At 38.3% G+C, this 19,153-nt stretch overlaps 1 protein-coding gene across 1 annotated transcript in view; it reads right to left on the bottom strand.

Moving 5' to 3' along the window:
• Positions 1–5,146: 5,146 nt before the first annotated feature.
• The window catches only part of LOC100030646 (Fc receptor-like protein 2), a 37,074-nt gene continuing 23,067 nt past the window's right edge, over positions 5,147–19,153 (bottom strand). The window contains exons 9-14 of the mRNA XM_056814643.1: positions 11,056–11,083; positions 10,219–10,301; positions 8,182–8,244; positions 7,838–7,900; positions 5,500–5,531; positions 5,147–5,417 (exon numbers count right to left, since the gene is read on the bottom strand). Of these exons, the coding sequence (XP_056670621.1) occupies positions 5,385–5,417; positions 5,500–5,531; positions 7,838–7,900; positions 8,182–8,244; positions 10,219–10,301; positions 11,056–11,083 (302 nt within the window). The 3' untranslated portion in view covers positions 5,147–5,384. The remainder of the gene's footprint in view (positions 5,418–5,499; positions 5,532–7,837; positions 7,901–8,181; positions 8,245–10,218; positions 10,302–11,055; positions 11,084–19,153) is intronic.

Below are 19,153 nucleotides of genomic sequence, written 5' to 3'. Positions count from 1 at the left end.
TTACCTCCTGACAGTGAGATGATGGACCTATGATGGTGAATGAGATAAATTCCCTTCTTGTCATTTCCCAAGACATTTCCTATTTTACACATTAAGTCTGTTTGTTGTCAGGAAGTGGGCAACATGCTTCATCATGAATCCTTTGGAATGATGATTAGTTATTGCTCCTATCAGATTTTTTAAGAAACTCTTTCAGAACAGTTCATTTTTATTTTTTTATTTTAATTTTTTTTCAGAGCAGTTCATTTTTACAATGTTATCATTATAGTAAAGATAAAGGTTTTCTTTTTCTTTCTTTTTTTCAGTATGAGAAGGGGAGATAGGAGGGAGAGAAAAACGAATTGTTAGGTGAAAGATTAAGAGCAATTTAGTTAAAAAAGGGAGAGAATGGATTGGAGAATGGGCAGAGTGAAGGCATTTTATTATGGACCATAGGCATTGTGCCAAGTGCAGGTGATACAAGAAAAGTAAAACAAAGAAACAAAACCAGTGGTTGCTCTTATCAGAGTTCTTATTCTGGAATCTGTACATTGGGAATAGGTAGAAGGTATTCTCTGAAAGCATTAGCAGCTAAGGAGGACTAGTTGTAGCAAGGTCTTGCCCCAGGAATGGGAGGCTCGTTCTCCTTCAATCCAGAAGTAAGTAAAAAATTTTATTTGAAGAAGAGGTTTTATAGATAATTTAACAGCCTAATAGCAATGGATTAGCCTAGGAGCTAACTTGATAGCCTTGGGGCTGATGGATTAGCTTTTTGGCTATGGGTTAGCCCTGGAATCTTCCTTCCTGCGCCACCCCCCCCCCCATTAACCCAAAGGGTAGCTCAAGGTTTGTATATTTATTGAGGGTCTGGGGACTTGTTGCATCCCATTCTAGGAACAGCCCATCTCTGAGTGTTAAGGGGAGTTGCGGGTGTGGTTTTGGGTTTGACATTTCATAGGTGATTTTGAAGGCACCAAAAATGGAATATGGGACATGTGCAAGTTTGGGTGGATGGAGTTCTCCTGGACTTCCAGAGCCCTTAGTGTGCATGCCCCATGGTCCCCCCATTGTCCCACCTGCCATCATTTGTCAGCGAGGGCGAGATCTTGCCACTCCTCTGGAATGCTTTCATCAAAGATGGGAACCATGGGGTGGGGTTGGGTTACAGTGCAGTAGACAACTACTCTAGGTAATTAATAATGTTTAACAGTTCAGAACTAAAGTAAATAAAGAACAGTATGAGTAATTAATAATACCGAACAGCACAAAGCTCATAACAATACAGACTCAGTACAGGTGATTAACTATACAGAATAGTTCACAATTAATAATACAGATTCTATAACTTATGCTTGACTAATGTTGAAACTATGGATTTTGCAGTTTAAACTTAACTAATGCTACCTGGTGAGAACTACAAGATTTCAGAACATGAAGGTCCTGGTTCTTTAACTGCCCCTCATTACCCACTGCCCACTCCATCACCAGGAATGGTCTAAAATAGTTTTAGTCTTTACGGAAGAATGGGAAACTAAGAGGCAGAAGTGAGGAAGAAGAACATCCCCACTCTGGGGCATAGCCAGTGAGTTGAGAAAGGATCTAGAGACCTGAGGCAAGGGGGCCAATGAGAAGGCTTAGATGTGAGATGAACAGGGAATGAAGAGGTGGTTATGGGACTTCCACTCCCCTCATCTCACTCAATTCTAGCCCCACTGAAATTTAGCTTCTGATCTTATTTAATTGAAATTGTTTTCACCAAAGTTACCAATGAACCCTTTGTTACTGAAATTGTGAAATATAGCCACTTTGTGCAGGAGTGACTTGGGACCAGCTTGAACTGGCTTCAAAATAGCTGATTATTAAATTTTTAGAGTCATTTATACCTCAGAAATGGCAAGTGCTATAAATCAGGGCTTGATTTATTGGTGTTTGGGGGATTGTTGGCTTAAGAAAGTGTCAATAATGCAGATTAAACTTAAAAGTATGCCCTACACATTTTTTAATTGAGATGACTGCTAAATATTTACCAACACATCTCTGACTATATGTCTTGGTGTTGCAGCAAAGATCCCCCCCCCCCCAACAATCTGGGGATTATTTCGATTGGCACCTTGTTTTCTGTATTCAGTGACTCCTGGGTCTAGCCTTAATAACACCAATAGTTACCATCGATATAACATTTTAAGGTTTGCAAATACACATACATATGTGTTTATATACATATTATTGCATTTAATCCTCATAACACCATTATCAGAGACACACTACCTTTTTTGTAACTGAGGAAACTGAGGATGATAGAGGTTGTGATTTGCTTAGGGCCATACAGCTATGTCTGAGACAGGATTGGAATTCACATCTTTTGAATTTGAGCATTTTATTTGGGTGTTTCTCTTGGCAAAACTGATTGCTTTGGGGGAGGCAGAAAGAGGCAGAAGGGAGAGGGAAGTCAGCTGTAAACTCTGAGGTTTTAAGCTTCAGTGACTGAGATGGTGTTTTTAAAAGAAGATGCAAGAGGCATTGGTTTGCCAGAAGAATTTGCATACAAAAATCAAGGACACACACACACACACACACACACACACACACACACACACACACACACACACACCACAGAAGAGGTCAGCCTAAAATGTGCTTAATGCAAAAACAGCTGTAATAGAAATTTAATGTTCCTCATCAGGAAGGAAATGTGGTAATAACAGAATTTTATAAATGAAAAAAGCGAAAGACTAAGACTTTGTTCGGATTTAATTGCAGGATCATAGATTTAGAGCTGGAAGTAACCTGTGAGGTTTTTGAGGCCAGTGCCTTCATTTTACTGATGAGAAAACTGAGGCCAAGAGAGGTTGTTACCAAGAATAGATAGCTAGTAATTGTTAGAGGAGAGGTTCTTCCTGATTCCAAGTCCAGTGTTCTGTCCACTAAATTATGAAGCCTTCTTTTACAAGGAGAGGCTGCTCTGATGTGACATTAAAGCAGGCAATTCTTTCCCTAGTCACATTTCAGTGTAGATCTAATGCAATAAAAATTGTCCACCTCTTAGCACAGTACCTGCCAAATTGTTATTATTGTTGAACCTTATTCTGTTCTTTGTAACCCCATTTGGGGTTTTCTTGGCAAAGACACTGGAGTAGTTTGCCATTTCCTTCTGGATTAAGTGATTTAGCCATTCACATAGCTAGCAAGTACCTGAGGCCAGATTTGAACTTGTGAAGATGAGTCTTCCTGATGCCAAGCCCTGTGCTCTGTCTACTGTGCCACTTAGCTGCCTTCTGGAACATAGGAGGTACTTCATAAATGCTTATCCTCCCCTCCTTCCCCCCCTCATGGCCTTGCTATTTATCAGTCTGTCATCTGTCTATTCTCAAATCTCCTCTCCTCCACAACCCTGATGTAATTTGTCTTTAAATTTTTATTTGAGGAATTTTCCATACGATTTGCTTTGGATAGGTTTTTGTGACTTTTTCAGGACTTCTATTTGGTGAGATTTGTACCAGGTACAAAAAAATGGCATTTCTGGTTCTGATTTTAATTAAACTGAGTAGATCTTTATTAAATATCTTGGGTGTACAAGGCCTTGTGCTAGCCCAGAGGGCTATAGAAGTAGGAGACTGAGTGAACATTCTACAGGAAGACTAGAAGCCCCAAAGTTAGTCCTATCCCAGGAAAAGCATTATAAGTGGCCACATAAAAGGCAGATAGGTGGCTCAGTGGATTGAGAGCCAGGTCTACAGATGTGGAGGTCCTGGGTTCAAATCTGACCTCAGATACTTCATAGCTATGACCTTAGGCAAGTCAATTAACCCTTGTTGCATAGCCCTTGTTGCTCTTCTGTTTTAGACTTGATTCTAAGACAGAAGGTAAGAGAAGAAAAAAAAGAAATAATGATAGAAAGAGAAAGAAAGGAAGAAGATAGAAAGAAGGAAAGGAAGAAAGAAAGAAAAGGAAAAAGAGAGGAAATATAGAAAGGAAGAAAGGAAGAACAAAAAAGAAAGGAAAAAAGGGAGGAAAGAAGGAAAGAAGGAAAGGAAGGAAGGAAGGAAGAAAGAAAGAAAGAAAAAAAGAAAAAGAGAAAATTAGAAAGAAATAAAGAGTTTTGAGGAAGAAGGAAAATATAAGAGAAGTCTTCAATAAGGTCATTGGACCTTAGAAAGTCCATTTAGCCCTTTCATATTTAAAGATGAGGAAATGAAGACAGGGTGATGTGAAATGTCTTTTTCATAGAAACAGGCACATACCTTAGCCAGGTTGAACAGCTGTTTGGTAAATTTTCAACTTGAGCATTTATACTTTAGAAATTGGAAAAAAAAAAAAGGTTTGATTTATTATTTTGTTAATTACCTAGGTTTAAGAAAGTGATAAAATGTTAATAATGAAGATTAAACTTTTTTTTTCAAACCCTTCCCTTCCCTTTTAGAGTTAATATTGAGTATCAGTTCCAAGTAAGAAGGGCAATAAGAGCTAGCAATTATGACTTACCCAGCATCAGATAGTTAGGAAGTATCTAAGATCAGATTTGAACTGAGGACCAATTGTCTCTAGCCTGACACACTATTCATTGAGGTTGCCTCAAATAAAGCTTAAAGGTATATCATATATACTTTTTTCCATTCCAGAAAGCCAACTGTTAAACATTTATAAGCGTTGAGTTGCTAGAAGGGTCAGAATTTGAACCCAGAACTTTGGCTTGAAAGTGAAGGTGGGATTCATTGCTCTTCCCCTTGCACCAATATGTCCTCACTCTAAAAACACTGACAAAAATTTCACATAATGCTTAGGGCTGGAAGGATTTAATGATCATTTAGTTTACCTAATTTATTTTAGAGATGAGAAAATTGAGGCATAGCCTGTAAGGAATACTGATAAAGGAGAAAGGTGTTATCAGAACTTATTAATATGTTCCAGTGCTTTCCAGGTTCTCTGACTCCAGATACAGGATCCTGGTTGTTTGTTTGTGTGTTTTTAAAAGAAATATTCCTTGAATGGAGGACATTTCACTAAATTATCAAGCCCTGATAGAAATAGTTCTTAAATATATTCAAATCTTCTATTTTATGTTTGCATTCACTAAATAACTTCCTGTTTTATAATCTGGTTTCCTGGGTGAATATACTATAGACCAGAAAGGGTCATACAGGGTACATAACTCAAATGAGTCATCTAGATGGCTTCAAGTTTTTAAAGAAAACATTATTTGCCAATGAGCTAGTGTCGACACTCAAGGCACAGTTTTGACCTTAAGGAAGGAACTGCCTTATGTAACTATATGGAAGAACATGTTGGTTCTAGGTCCAGAAGTCACTGAGGGGTCAGAAGAGCTTTGCATTTTCTTAGCTTTCAGCAACATCTTCATGACTTCTCTCTGTAGCCTTGTCCTTCTCTGAATCTCGAGGCCATTTTGTCTATATCACCTTAGAGTAGATAACTGAGGAATCCTAGAAGAGAAAATACTAGGGTAAGGATGTGGAGGAGGGAGAGATGGAGCATGAGAAAGAATAACTAGGGAACAAGACTCACCTTGTCCTCTGGAGGGTTCTTTGTGTTTTTTGCTGTAGAAGGAAGGGAAAATTTGAGTCGTGGGTAATGAATGGCCTTTCCATTTAGAGTTCATGCCTTATGCTCCAAATGTATGTATCCTTTCTCTTTAAAATTTATTTTTAAAATATTAATTTATTATTTATTTTAAAAATAAAAAAAATTGAATTCCATATTCTCTCCCTTTGTCCCCTACACATTGAGAAGGCAAGCACTATATTAATTATACATGTGAAATCATGCAAAACATTTCCATATTAATAATTTTTTAAGAAAAGCAAGAAAAATAAAGAAAAAGTTATTCTTCCGTTTGAACTCAGAGTTTATAAGTTCTCTCTCTGGAGGGGGATAGCATTTTTTCATCATGAGTCTTTTGGAATTCTCTTGAATCTGTGGAAAGGAAACTAGACTAATAGTTTGTGTGTGGGAAGGGCCAACTGGGAGTGGCAGTTGGGTCTTGGGACTAGCACTTCCTTCCTGCCAGGGGAAGATGGGGGAGACTTGGGTCCTGGTGTTGGAGGAGAGAGGAGCTTGTTCAGCCCAGTCTGGAGTGGCATGCTCTTCTTGGTTCAGCCCAAAGACACAGGCTTCTAAAGGTTAGAATTGTTCTTGTTTGCTTTCTGTGTACTGCTAAGATTCTGAATTAGAACAAGAGTAGACAGAAGTGGGACAAACTCTCCGCCAGCCTCTGGGGCCTGGCCTCAGTCTGAAGCTGAGAAAAACTCCAATCCCAACTAGTTATTAAACTTTATGTTATTTGAATTCGCAGTCAGATAAGTGGACTATCTTTTCTGATCATAGAGGGAGCTGAACTTCAGCTCAATCATTCCAGGACAAAGAGTCCTTATTGGATGCCTGCGGCTTCCTCTCAGCAAGGGGCATCTCCCTCCCTTGCCTCTCCAAGCAATATACCCTCTCTCCCCTCATACCCTGCTACAAACCTCCCATTTATTCCCATTTTTCCAATCCCATTTCCTTTCCCAATAAATATTACAAATCATTGTACTGATCAGAGTAGCTAGGTCTTTCACAGTTAGTCATCATCACAACATTGCTCTTACTATGCACAATGATCCCTCAGTTGTTTTCACTTCACTTCTCATCAATTCATATAGGTCCTACCATGTTTTTCTGAAACCACCCTGCTCATCATTTCTTATAGCCCAGTATTCTGTCACAGTCATATTCCACAATTTGTTCAGTCATTCCTCAATTGATGTGTCCTCTCAATTTCCAATTCTTTGCCACCATAAAAAGAGCTGCCATAAATATTTTTGTACTTCTTGATCTTTTTGGGATACAGACCTAGTAGCAGTGTTGCTAGGTCAAAATATATGCACTAACTCTGTTCTTTCCTTTGGTCACTTTTTTTCTCTCTTTCTCTGTATCTCTCTATCTTTGTCCCTGTCTCTTTCTCTCTCTTTTAACCTCATTCCTTTCTCCCATACTGGTTCTTATTCTATTGGACTCAACTTTCTTCTTTGTCCATCCTTTAACTCTAACTCTTGCTAAGTTTCTTAAGAGTCCCATTGATCCACAGTCTTCCCAAAAAAGAGAATGATAAAGATGCTTAGAGGTTGCAGCTTCTAGCTTCCATGATTATGACAATTTCCTGATAAGGTCACCCCTGATTAGTCCTTAAAGGGAGGGACTGTATTTGCTTTTGTATTTGAATACTGAGCACTTAACACAGAGCTTGGCAAATAATAAATGTTTAATAAGGTTTTTTTTCATTAATTTTTATTCTTCCATTCATTTCTCTGAACCATCTCTTAGTCCTTTACAGCCTATATGACTCTTGACTTGTCCAGAGTCACACAGATAGTAAGTATCAGAGGTCCTACTTGAACTCAGGTCTTCCTGACTCCAGACCTGGTGCTCCATACACTGCTCCACCTAACTAACTTTAGCTATTATTATCCTGGACATGGTTTATTTTTTACCCTCTTTGTACCTGAAATCATTTCCTTTTCTACACATATATTTCTAGTCCCCATTGAAATCCTACTCATCATTTTAGGATCTTCTCAAATGTCACCTCCATCACGAAACCTTGCCCAAGCCTCTCCAACTGGATGTGATAATTTCCTTCTCTATAACACTTTCTAACTCTCTGTGGACACTTATCTGAATCTAAATGGTATTATAGTTAATGGTTTTCTTGCCTTATCTTTCTACTAGATTTTGAGAACCTTTGAGAACCTTGGGGGCAGGTTCTATACTGAATTCTTTTTGTATCCTTCTGTATCATCAAGCACAGAGCTTACTAAACAGAAATCTTCCAAAAAGCATGTTGGGTCAAACCACGCAATGATCTTACCTTCCTTCCCATGCTCTTTGGAACAGACCTCAGAATAAACCACATCTCCAACTGTAGGATTTACTGAAAAAGAAGACAATTTTCTAGAAGATATAGGCTAAGGGCTAATGCCATAGATTTTAAAAAATCATAGAAGATATTTCAGAGATCATCTAAATCCAATATTCTTTCCAATGCATGATCCCTTCTACAACCATCCCACCCAGTTCATCAAGCCTTTGTTGGAACATCTTAACTTACTATTTACAATTATACATCCCATTTTTAGACATTGATATTCACTGCTGTAGAACCATACTCCAAGATAAAATTTAGAATCATGCTATCATGTTTCATCAACTCACTTGCTTTTCCTTGCTGGGTACTCCAGATCTCAGAATAGACTATGTCCTCAGCTGTAGGATTCACTGGAAGAAAAGACAAAATTGATCAAGAAGCCCTGGCTGAGAACTTAGACTACTAGCCTGTAAACCTCAAAATTTCTTAGACTTATAAATGTTGGAAATTTCACCATTGGGAAATTTCATACTTGAAAAATTCCCTATTGATAGTGGGTCTTGACTATTGGAATGTGAACCCCATTGGCATGGGAGGTTCCTTCTCTTCCCTTCTTCAGATTACTTTAGGACAGAAACCTTTTGCTGAACAATGGAAAGGACTTTGACCTATGCTTAAGCATAGAACAGGAATTCCTTTGAGTCATGATTGATTTTAGAATTGATACAATGGAGATACTTGGAATCAATCTCCACCCTATTCAGTCCTAACAGGATTGAGTAAGGGCTGCAGCCTAGATCAAAATTTAATTATTCCAATCTCTACCCTATTCAGGTTAACAGGATTTAGAAAGGGCTGTAGCAAAGGATCAAAGATTTAATTATTTGAAAATATGACCTTCAACAGACATGTGCAAAAGCCGGAAACCTCTGGGTGGTCCTGGGTTAAGCTAGAGCCTCCATTGGCACAGGGAAATTGATGGACAGGTGATTGGTAGATGTGAGGACTGAGGGGAGGCAACTTGGAGGGTTTCCTAAAAGATAGGGGAGTCTGAAGACTCGAGGTGGTGTTGAGAAGTTGGTCGATGTGGTTGGTGTGTGCTCTGAGAAGCTTGCTCTGAAGGAAGCTGAAAGTGGGGGCCTCTGAGACTGTTTCTCCATTTTGGTCACGTGAGTAATAGGGACTGATCTCTTTTCTTTGCCCCAGCTATCTAAGGGCTTGGGCCTTTTGGCCCAGCCTAAACAGAAGGGGTATTTAAGCCCTATTTCCTTCTCTCCCCTTTCTCTCTCTCTTTCTAATTACTTCCTCCTATTGTAATTAAACTCCATAAAAGATTGACTGCTGACTTAAGTTTTCATTTAGGAATTACATAGCTGATTCCTTGGCGACCTTAAATTAATATATATCAGTCTTTTAAAGTGATTTCCATGTAACAAGCCTTTCCTAGCCATCTCCCTCAGAATTTTCCTTTCTTGGTGGTGAGGCAGGCAAGCCAGTCAAACTGAAGCAATAAAGCATCCCAAAGGGGAGATGTGAGGTGGCTTGTGCCAAGTAAATCAGGCCACCATCACTGTCTCAACCATTACCTCTCTTCAAAGCCAGAGAGATTCAAGCTAGAACCCTGAATCAAAAGCCTTGGGGAAAAAAAAAAACGTTTTCACTGACCATTGGCCCTGCTTCCATTCCAGATCTCATAGCTATCATTGACAGCAACAGTCATGGTGGAGGATTGGAATTGAATAATATATACGATTTTTTTTTCTCCAATACTGACATCAGTTGGTTGTTAACTGCCATCAAGGGTCAGGTAAACCCAAGAATTTTTGGACATGTAGGATAGCACCCTCAGACCATCATTCCTGCTTCCAGAGTAGTCCCCACAGTCATTATCCCAGTAACTACTGAAGATCCAGAAAAGAAAATTCTTGTGATTAAAGTTATTGACATGATGAAATGGTTCATCCTTTTATCATTGGAAATTACTTTAAAGAAAATTCATTCCTATCTGCTTTGCCCCTGTACCATGGGATCTTTTCATCTGATTTGTACCTAAAACCCTTCTGTGCTGTCTACTTTCATTAAAATGAGAGTTTCTTGAGAGGAGGGACCATCTTCCCTTTGGATTTATCTCCCTAGCTCTTAGCACAGTGTTTTGCTTATGCTAAATATGTAATAAATGTTTCTCCCCCTCCCCCCATTCATTCATTCATGATTCTAGGTAATGATTCTAGGTCATTCATTGCTTTTGGGGGGACTGGGCTTGAGCAATGCCTTAGTGTATCTACAAGGATTTGGCATTGCTTACCTCCTATTTCCTTTCCTCTACCTCACTCTACCCAAAGGGCCCAATTCTTCAACCCTTGCCCAAAAGGTGAGTTCCTTACCATTACCATATATTGGAACCAGTTCTATTTGGGCAGATGAATTTGAGTAGACAGGTTCTTGAGGGTTCAAGATTGTAGAGGCCCTATGGGGAAACAGAGACAGAAGCTATACCTTGGAACAGAAACACAAGTGAATGAAAATCAGTCCTAGGCAGAGCCATGGAAGCAATAAAATAAAATAAAATAAAATGGAGATGATATTGAATTTAAGGAATATAAGAAGCCAATCGGTCACTAAGAATTCTAGGTATTCTATGAGATGATATTCCTTATGAATATAGGCATCAGTTACATAGGGAATTTTTGTGTATCTTTTTAAAAGAAAAAATAATGTGATGGGATAGCCAAAGAAGGAATCTAAGTTGGAATGACCTGGGATCAAGATGAGTCCACAGATAAAAAATACCTTACTGTGGAGAGGCCACTCTGAATGGCTGGAATTTTTATCCTTTTAATTATCATAATAATCCTCAAAGGAATTGGTTTCTTTGTCTTTGATCTGGGCTTGGTTATATGTAGAATAAATTAGAAAAACATAGTCCATTCCATTTGGATTCTCATAAACTAAGGCTGAAACTCTGATACAGATAGGGTTGGAGGACACAAAAGAAATGAAATTAAAAGTACTGATCAAGTCTGAAAGCTAAATAATCATAATAGTATTGCACAAAAGTAGATCAGTAACTGGATAGTGAAGGGGATGCACTAGAACAGAGATATTGTCTGGTGAAGTGCTTTGCATAGTCCATAATGTATGACAACAAGCCTGGGGCACTTCCATCTGAAGTGGCAGAGGACAGAAAACAAGAAGAGCAATAGAAGATTCAAAGACCTCACCTGTATGGGCCAGAGGCAGAGTTTCCTTCTAAAAAGCACAAGAATGGAATGTCAGAAGAGGAATTGATCTTTTCATTCTCCTTCCTTCCTTCCTTCCTTCCTTCCTTCCTTCCTTCCTTCCTTCCTTCCTTCCTTCCTTCCTTCCTTCCTTCCTTCCTTCCTTCCTTCCTTCCTTCCTTCCTTCCTTCCTTCCTTCCTTCCTTCCTTCCTTCCTTCCTTCCTTCCTTCCTTCCTTCCCTCCTTCCTTCCTTCCTTCCTTCCTTCCTTCCTTCCCTCCCTCCTTTTGCCTTCCTCCTTCTTTCTTGCTTTTCTTTCTCCACCTCTCTCTGTCACTCTCTCCCTTCTTTCTGATTCTCTTTTCCTCTCTAATCCTCTTTGTCTGTCTCTTACACATATCCCACTCCCACTTTTCAGATCCTTTTTATGTACAGGTTTTCCCCATTAGATTTTGATTTTCTTTAAGGCAGAGAACATCTTTTACCTTTTTTTGTGTCCATAGAGCTTAGAACATGGCCTGGCATGTAATAAATGCTTATTGATTGCCTGGCCATGAGAGTCTTGAGGGCAGAGGGTCACTTGACAGATATATTAATAACTGACATTTCTAATCACTTTGAAGTCTGCAAAGCTCTTAACATCTGATTTCTCCTTCATAATACTTTGCTTATTGGAATATGGGTTGAACTTCTTTGCATCTGAAATCTCTCCTGACTCTGAATTTCTATAATCCTGTGACTTTAGCCACTTGGTAACTTACCTGGAACAGGAGATAAGGAAAGCATGCCTTTCCTAGCATATGGAACTCTTTAGGGACAGAAACAACTAGATGGTGCTGTGGAGAAGGTGGTAGATTTGGAGTCTAAAAGATCAGAGTTCAAAGATGGCTTCAGACACATACTAGCTATGCGACTCTGGGCAAGTCCCATAACTCCTTTCTATGCCAATTTCTTCATCTGTAAAAGGGAGATGATGATAATAATAGCAACTACCTCACAAGACTGGTGTGAGGATCAAATGAGAATATTTGTAAAGAGCTTTGCAAACCTTAAAGTGCTTTGGGGAACACCACAGCTAGCAATCCAATTTACATGAACTTGAATAAGAAGCTGATAAATGAGAATTTTAAAGAAGAGAGTAACAAATTATAGGCCTGGAACAGGTTTTGTTCTTTCCCATCCATAAATCTTTAAAGATGTAATTTTAAGGAGTAGTTTTCCAAAATCAGTGAATTATAAAATTCTTTTTGAATTTGCTCATTTCATGTAGATTTATCAAAACCTACATCCCACTTGAATTTGCCTTCTGCTTATTAGCATTTCAGTGAGCCAATAGCACAATCACAAAACAGGTACCACCATAAAGATTTTCCTTGCAAAAATTTTAATGAAAAATAGATTTAGAATTAGAATTTAGCCCTTTTGCATACTTACTCAAAGTTCAATTCCCAGTCAGGAAAGGCCATTGAAAGGCAATGTAGTACAGTGGAGTGATCACTGGCTTTAGAGTTGGAGAACCTCTCATCAAATTCTAACTCTTTCATTTACTCTCTCTGTGACCATAGACAAGTTAGTTGCTTAAGTTTTCCTATCTGTGAATGAATGGTTTGTGCAAGATGACCTCTAATGTTCCTTCTAACTCTAACTGTGAAATCTAAAAGAGAAGACTCAATAATAGTCTTAGAATTGGGTACAAATTCATGAGGATTAACATTCTGACATTTGAAATTAGAATCAAGAATTGTGCCTCATTGGTGTTATTTCTGTCAGTAACAGTCAGTGGCAAAATACTAGCTTCCTAATCGGGGACCCTGAGTTTGAGTTCTAACTCTCTTTTGGACTATTTGTGGGACATTGGGAAAATCACTTCATCTCTTAATGTTTCAACTTTATCCTGTGTGAAAAGAATTGCTTGAATTTCTTTTTTCTTCTCCCCCCCCCCCCCATTCTCAAGGGAACCAACAAGCTGAATGTTTATTTTTTCTCTTCCTTTCTATTTCCAATGTTTTTTACAACTTTAATTTCCATGATCTTTATTTTCATAAAGTTGGAGTTAAGTTAGGTACTCAGTCATTGTTCCCACAGGAGGATAAATTTCCTGGGGCGAAAAGTTGTGAGTAGGAGAGAGAGGCTACCCATAAAGCACTAGTCTCCCAAATGCTAGGCAGGGTTAGGGATAGGGTAGGCTGGAGATTCTCTAGTTACTATGAGAAGTCATCATTGAAATTATGCTTTAGAATTGTCCTGTTTTACCTATTCAAAATGTGTTATAAAGTATACAGAAGAGCAAAAAAAAAAGAAAGAAAGAAAGAAAGAAAAATTGTGTAAGAAATAGGCTAAAGAAACAAAACTTAAACTTTGTTTAATTATTGTTTGCATCAAACTTGACTTTGAATAAAGAATTAGAAAAGGCACCTCCTTTAACTTCATTTGATAGGTGAGGAGTAATGTGGTCTAGAATAGAACATACTATATTTCTGTCGACATGTTAGATAATTTTACTGAACTACTTTTCCCCATGCTTTCCCCTTCCCTTCTTCTTCTCCTTCTTCCTTTTTTTGGTTCAAAGGGATGTCTCACTAACAAAAGTTTTTGATAAAAATGGAAAATTAAAAAAAAATCTGTATAAAGAATTAGCTCAGTCAGCAAAACCAAGCCATAAAATTAAAATAGTATAGCTATGCAAAATCTGCTTGCAAAATCATAAAATATAGACCCTACAGGTTTAGAATCAGGAAAGCATGAGTTCAAGTACAGTCTCAGACATTTAACCAACTGTGACCCTGGACAAGTTACTTATCTCTTTTTGCCTCATTTTTTCTTTTATAAAAAAAGAGCTTATTAGTACTTACTACCAAAAGTTATATCAAATGAGATAATAATTGTACCATGCTTAGTACATGCCTGGCATATTTTAAGACTTTTAAATGTCAGCCTTTGTTATTTTTTATAAATGTTAGCTATTATTCTCTTTTCCTCTCCTCCCTAACTCCATTATATATATTTACGGCCCTTACCTTCCTTTGTAGGCATCAACTCCAAGACAGAAGGGCAACAAGGAAGGGTTGGGCAAGTGGGTTAAGTGACTTGCTCAGGGTCACACAGCTAGGAAGTGTATGAGGCCATATTTGAACGCAGATCCTCCTGACTCCAGAGTTGGTTCTCTAACCATTGAGCAACCTAGTTGTCCTGATTCAATTTCCTTACTGAGACATAAAATTCCTCTATAAGGCAGAAAGTCTTCATTGCCAAACTGAGGGGGAACATATCCATTATTGTATGAAAGTGTAAAAATGGAGATTTGAATCCTGGACTTCAATTCCAAGAAGCCCTTGGTCACTTCCCAAAATACCTTGTAACCTCACCTGAATTCCCACCTGGGCAGAGAACAGAAATTGTATTTAGGCTGACTCTCTGCCTACTTTTGGTCTCTTCTTGCTTTCGCTTCAAAAGACACACATCTCTCAAGATGTAGTGTAAGTGAAATTGAATGGGCCTTTTGGCCCTCCTAGGCACGTGCTTTCTTATTTTGTATTTTCTTTATTTTTTAATCTTTAATAAACCTCATAAAAATAATACCTTTAGCAGAGAAACTAATTTTTAATCTTAACAAAAGGGTTAAGTATCTGTGCAGATTCCTCCTCCCCCAATAAATGAGTTATTTGGTGAACCTGCTTGCTTCTTTCTCTATGTTGGAATCCCTAGATTTCTATGTTCTTTTCTCTAAAGATCTTTAAGCCTAGGCAGGGTGGGTAAAGTTTCTGAACTGACCCTGAATCCCTTAGTCAGAGTAATTATAATGTCAATGGGGACAACAAGGCAGAGAATTTCCTTATCAAGGAGATACCTTACTTAGGGATTTTCTATATATTGTGAAGGAGGTAGCATCAAGTTAGAACTTGTCTTCTTGCGAAAACAAGGAGGACTTGACCAGAAAGTCAACCAATTAGTTAATCATGAGCATTTCTTTAACATTTACTAGGTACCAGGTATTTCCCCAAGTGTTGAGGATACAAAAAAAGGTAAAAAACAATACTTGACCTCAAAGAGTCACATTCTAATGGGAAATACAGCATGTAAGTAACTAGGTACATGTACCATCTAAACAAAACAGATGGAAGGAAATCTCAGAGAAGGCATTAGCAGCTAAAGGGACTTAGAAAGGGCTTCTTCCTGTAGAAAGGAGGATTTAAGCTGAGACTTGAAGGAAGCCAAAGAAACTAACAGTTGGAGGTATTGGGAGAGATCATTCTAGGCATGGGATGAACAGTGCAAAGGCATAGAGATTGGAGAGGGAGTGTTTTGTGCAAGAAACAGTAAGTGTACCAGTACAGTGGAATGTGTAGAAGGGAGGAAGTTGTTATAACACTGAGAAAGTATGAAAGAGCTAAATTATAAAGAAATTAAATGTGGATTTCTGGGTAAGCATGGTGGCAGATTAGATGCAGCTCGCTTCCCCTCCTCAGACCCAACAATACAGACGACCACAAAAGACCCCCCAAAAACCATCCTCATAAGAACAGAGGGAATCTCCATTAGGGAGTAGCACTGAAGGTACGTGGGATATGGGCATTTCCACACTATAAGGAAAGGAAAAAGCTCCCACCCAAACCTGGGCAGACATACCCTCCCCCATAACACCTATGGAGCCAGAGTTAAAGTCAGCACATGCCAGAACCAAAGAGTTGAGGGAGGGGTTCACCAGGAGTAAGCAATGGGCAGCTCCAGGTCTGGGGAGCTACTAAGACCACCAAGGACTTACCCCTGAGAGCAGTAACACCTGAAACCCCAGCAGGCGGGCAAGGGGAGCTCAGACTGCGGGCACTCAGAACCAGCACACCATAATCAACGAGTGTGCGAAGTGCAACCCTGAAGTGAGCAAGGGGCACCTATAGGTCTTGGGAGTTGTCTAAGACCACCAAGGACTCACCCCTGAGAGCAGTAACACCTGAAACTCCAGCAGGCAGGGGAGAGCAGATCTTGGGCTCCCCTCGGGGAAGATAGCGCAGCTGCAGAGAATTGAGAGCTGGCCTGAGGCAAAAAAGGCTTGATCAATAGATCCATACACAGAGAGCCAGCCCTCCTCACTCAGATTCCTGACTGGAAAGGGAAGGGAAACCATAGAGATGGCAAACAGTGCCCAGGAACAACGTGCAAACACCAAGAAAAGCAAGAAGAAGGGGTTGACTTTGGATAGTTTTTACGGAGGAAAAATACAGAATACAGAGGAAATAGCAGAAGAGGAAACCCAAATAAATGCTCCAAAACCTTCCAAAAAAATAGAAATTGTCCACAAGCTCTTGAAGAATTTAAATTGGAGGTTATCAAAAAGATGGAAGACTTCTGGCAGGAAAAATGGGAAATAATGCAATGAGAATTTAACAATCTGAGGGACAAGAACTCCTAAATTGGAGAAACAGCTGGAAGCCTCAAAAAGCAAGAAAGACCAAACTGAAAAGGAAAACCAATCTTTAAAGATCAGAATTAGGCAACTGGAAGACAATGAACTTGCAAAACAGCAAGAATTAATAAAGCAAAGTAAAAAAATTAACAAATTAGAAGAAAAAATAAAAGATCTCACTGACAAAGTGACAGATTATCAAAAATGAGGTAGGAGAGACAATCTGAGAATCATTGGTCTACCTGAAAAGCCAGAAATAAACAGGAATCTTGATATCATAATACAAGATATCATCCAAGAAAACTGCCCTGAGATTCTAGAACAAGGGGACAAAATAGACATTGAAAGAGTTCATAGAACACCCTCTACACTAAATTCCCAAAAGACAACTCTCAGGAATGTAATTGCCAAAGTCCAAAGCTGTCAAGCTAAGGAGAGAATTCTACAAGAAACCAGAAAGAAACAATTCAGATACCAAGGAGCTCCAGTCAGGATCACACAAAACCTGACAACTTCCACACTGAATGACCGCAAGGCCTGGAACACGATATTCAGAAAGGCAAGAGAGATGGGTCTTCAACCAAGAATTAGCTATCCATCAAAACTGACTATATGCTTCCAGGAGAAAGTATGGACATTCAAAAAATAGATTTCCAAGTATTTGTAAAGAAAAGACCAGAACTCAGTGAAAAGTTTGATATCCAAACACAAAGAGCAAGAGAAACATGAAAAGGTAAATATGAAGGAAAGGGAAAAGGAGAAAAAAATTTTTTTTTTCTTTTATTCAAACTCTCTTCTATAGGGGCTACATTTAGAACAAATTATATATATTAATATGTGGGGGAAATGTTATGTGTAATTCTCAAAAATTGTATGTATTATTAGAGTAATTAGAAGAATCACTCATAGGGAAAGATTGGGGCATAAAGATGATATGGAGAAAGGGGGGGAAAAGAAAGAAAAAGGGAGGAGGGAATTGATGATGATATCAAGATATACTTGAAGAAATAGAGGTAAATTAAATAGAATAATCCTTGTCACACAAAGATACACATGGGAAGGGGAGGGGAAGAATTCTCTTATAAGAAGGAAAGGAAGAGAGTGATAATTGGTACTACTTAAACCTTATTCTCAGTGAAATCAAATCTGAGAGGGAAGAGCATCTAGATCCATTGCGATCTTGAATTCTATATTATCAAACAGGGTAAGGGAGAAGGGAAAATCAAGGAGGGGAGTGGGGAGGGAGTACAAAAAGGGAGGGAAGGAGAGGGGGGAGGGAAATTAACAGACCCTAAAAAAATAAAATTTAAATTAAAAAAAAAGAAGGGAACAGAAAGGGAGGGGCTAGAAAGGGAAGCATATTAAGGGAGGGGACAAGGGGGACTGATATAAAGTAAACCACAGGTTTAAAATGTTATAGCAAAAGAAGAAAGGTCAGAATTAGGGAAGGAGATCAAAATGCAAGGGAAGTCACAAGTGACAATCAAAACTTTGAAAGTAAATGGGATGAACTCACCCATAAAATGTAGATGAATAGCAGAGTGGATTAGAATCCAAAACCCTACCATATATTGTCTTCAAGAAACACACATGAGGTGAGTAGACACTCACAAGGTCAGAATTAAAGGATGTAGTAAGACCTTTTGGGCCTCAACTGATAGAAAGAAGGCAGGAGTTGCAATCATGATATCTGACAAAGCCAAAGTAAAAATAGACCTGATTAAAAGGGATAGGGAAGGTAAATACATCCTGATAAAAGGGAGTATAGACAATGAGGAAATATCACTAATCAAAAGGTATGCACCAAATGGTATAGCACCCAAATTTCTAATGGAGAAACTAAGAGAATTGAAGGAGGAAATAGATGGCAAAACTATATTAGTGAAAGACCTGAACCAACCACTATCAAATTTAGATAAATCAAATAAAAAAATAAATAAGAAAGAGGTAAAAAATGTGAATAAAATATAAGAAAAATTAGAGTCAATAGATATATGGAGAAAAATAAATAGGGACAAAAAGGAGTACACCTTCTTCTCAGCACCACATGGTACATTCACAAAGATTGACCATGTACTAGGTCATAAAAACATGGCATACAAATGCAGAAAAGCAGAAATAATAAATGCAGTCTTTTCAGATCATAAGGCAATAAAAATAATGATCAGTAAGGGTACATGGACAGCCAAATTAAAAATCAATTGGAAATTAAATAATATGATACTACAAAATCAGTTAGAGAACAAATCATAGAAACAATTAATAATTTCATTGAAGAAAATGACAATGGTGAGACATCCTTTCCAACCTTATGGGATGCAGCCAAAGCAGTACTCAGAGGAAAATTCATATCCCTGAGTGCATATATTGGGCAGAGATCAATGAATTGGACATGCAAATCAAAAAAACTTGAAAGTGAACAAATTAAAAACCTCCAGAAGAAAAGCAAATTAGAGATCCTAAAAATTAAGGGAGAAATTAATAAAATCGAAAGTGATAGAAGTATTGAACTAATAAATAAGACTAGAAGCTGGTACTTTGAAAAAACAAGCAAAATGGACAAAGTACCGGTCAATCTAATTAAAAAAAGGAAAGAAGAAAAGCAAATTAACAGTATCATAGATGAAAAGGGGGACCTTACCTCCAATGAAGAAGAAATTAAGGCAATCATTAAAAACTTCTTTGCCCAATTACAAGGGAA

Source organism: Monodelphis domestica, chromosome 2 (genome assembly GCF_027887165.1).
Source record: "Monodelphis domestica isolate mMonDom1 chromosome 2, mMonDom1.pri, whole genome shotgun sequence".
In the NCBI taxonomy this organism is placed as follows: domain Eukaryota; kingdom Metazoa; phylum Chordata; class Mammalia; order Didelphimorphia; family Didelphidae; genus Monodelphis; species Monodelphis domestica.
Note: the sequence above shows the minus strand (reverse complement) of the source record. Positions and strands in the feature narration are given on the sequence as shown.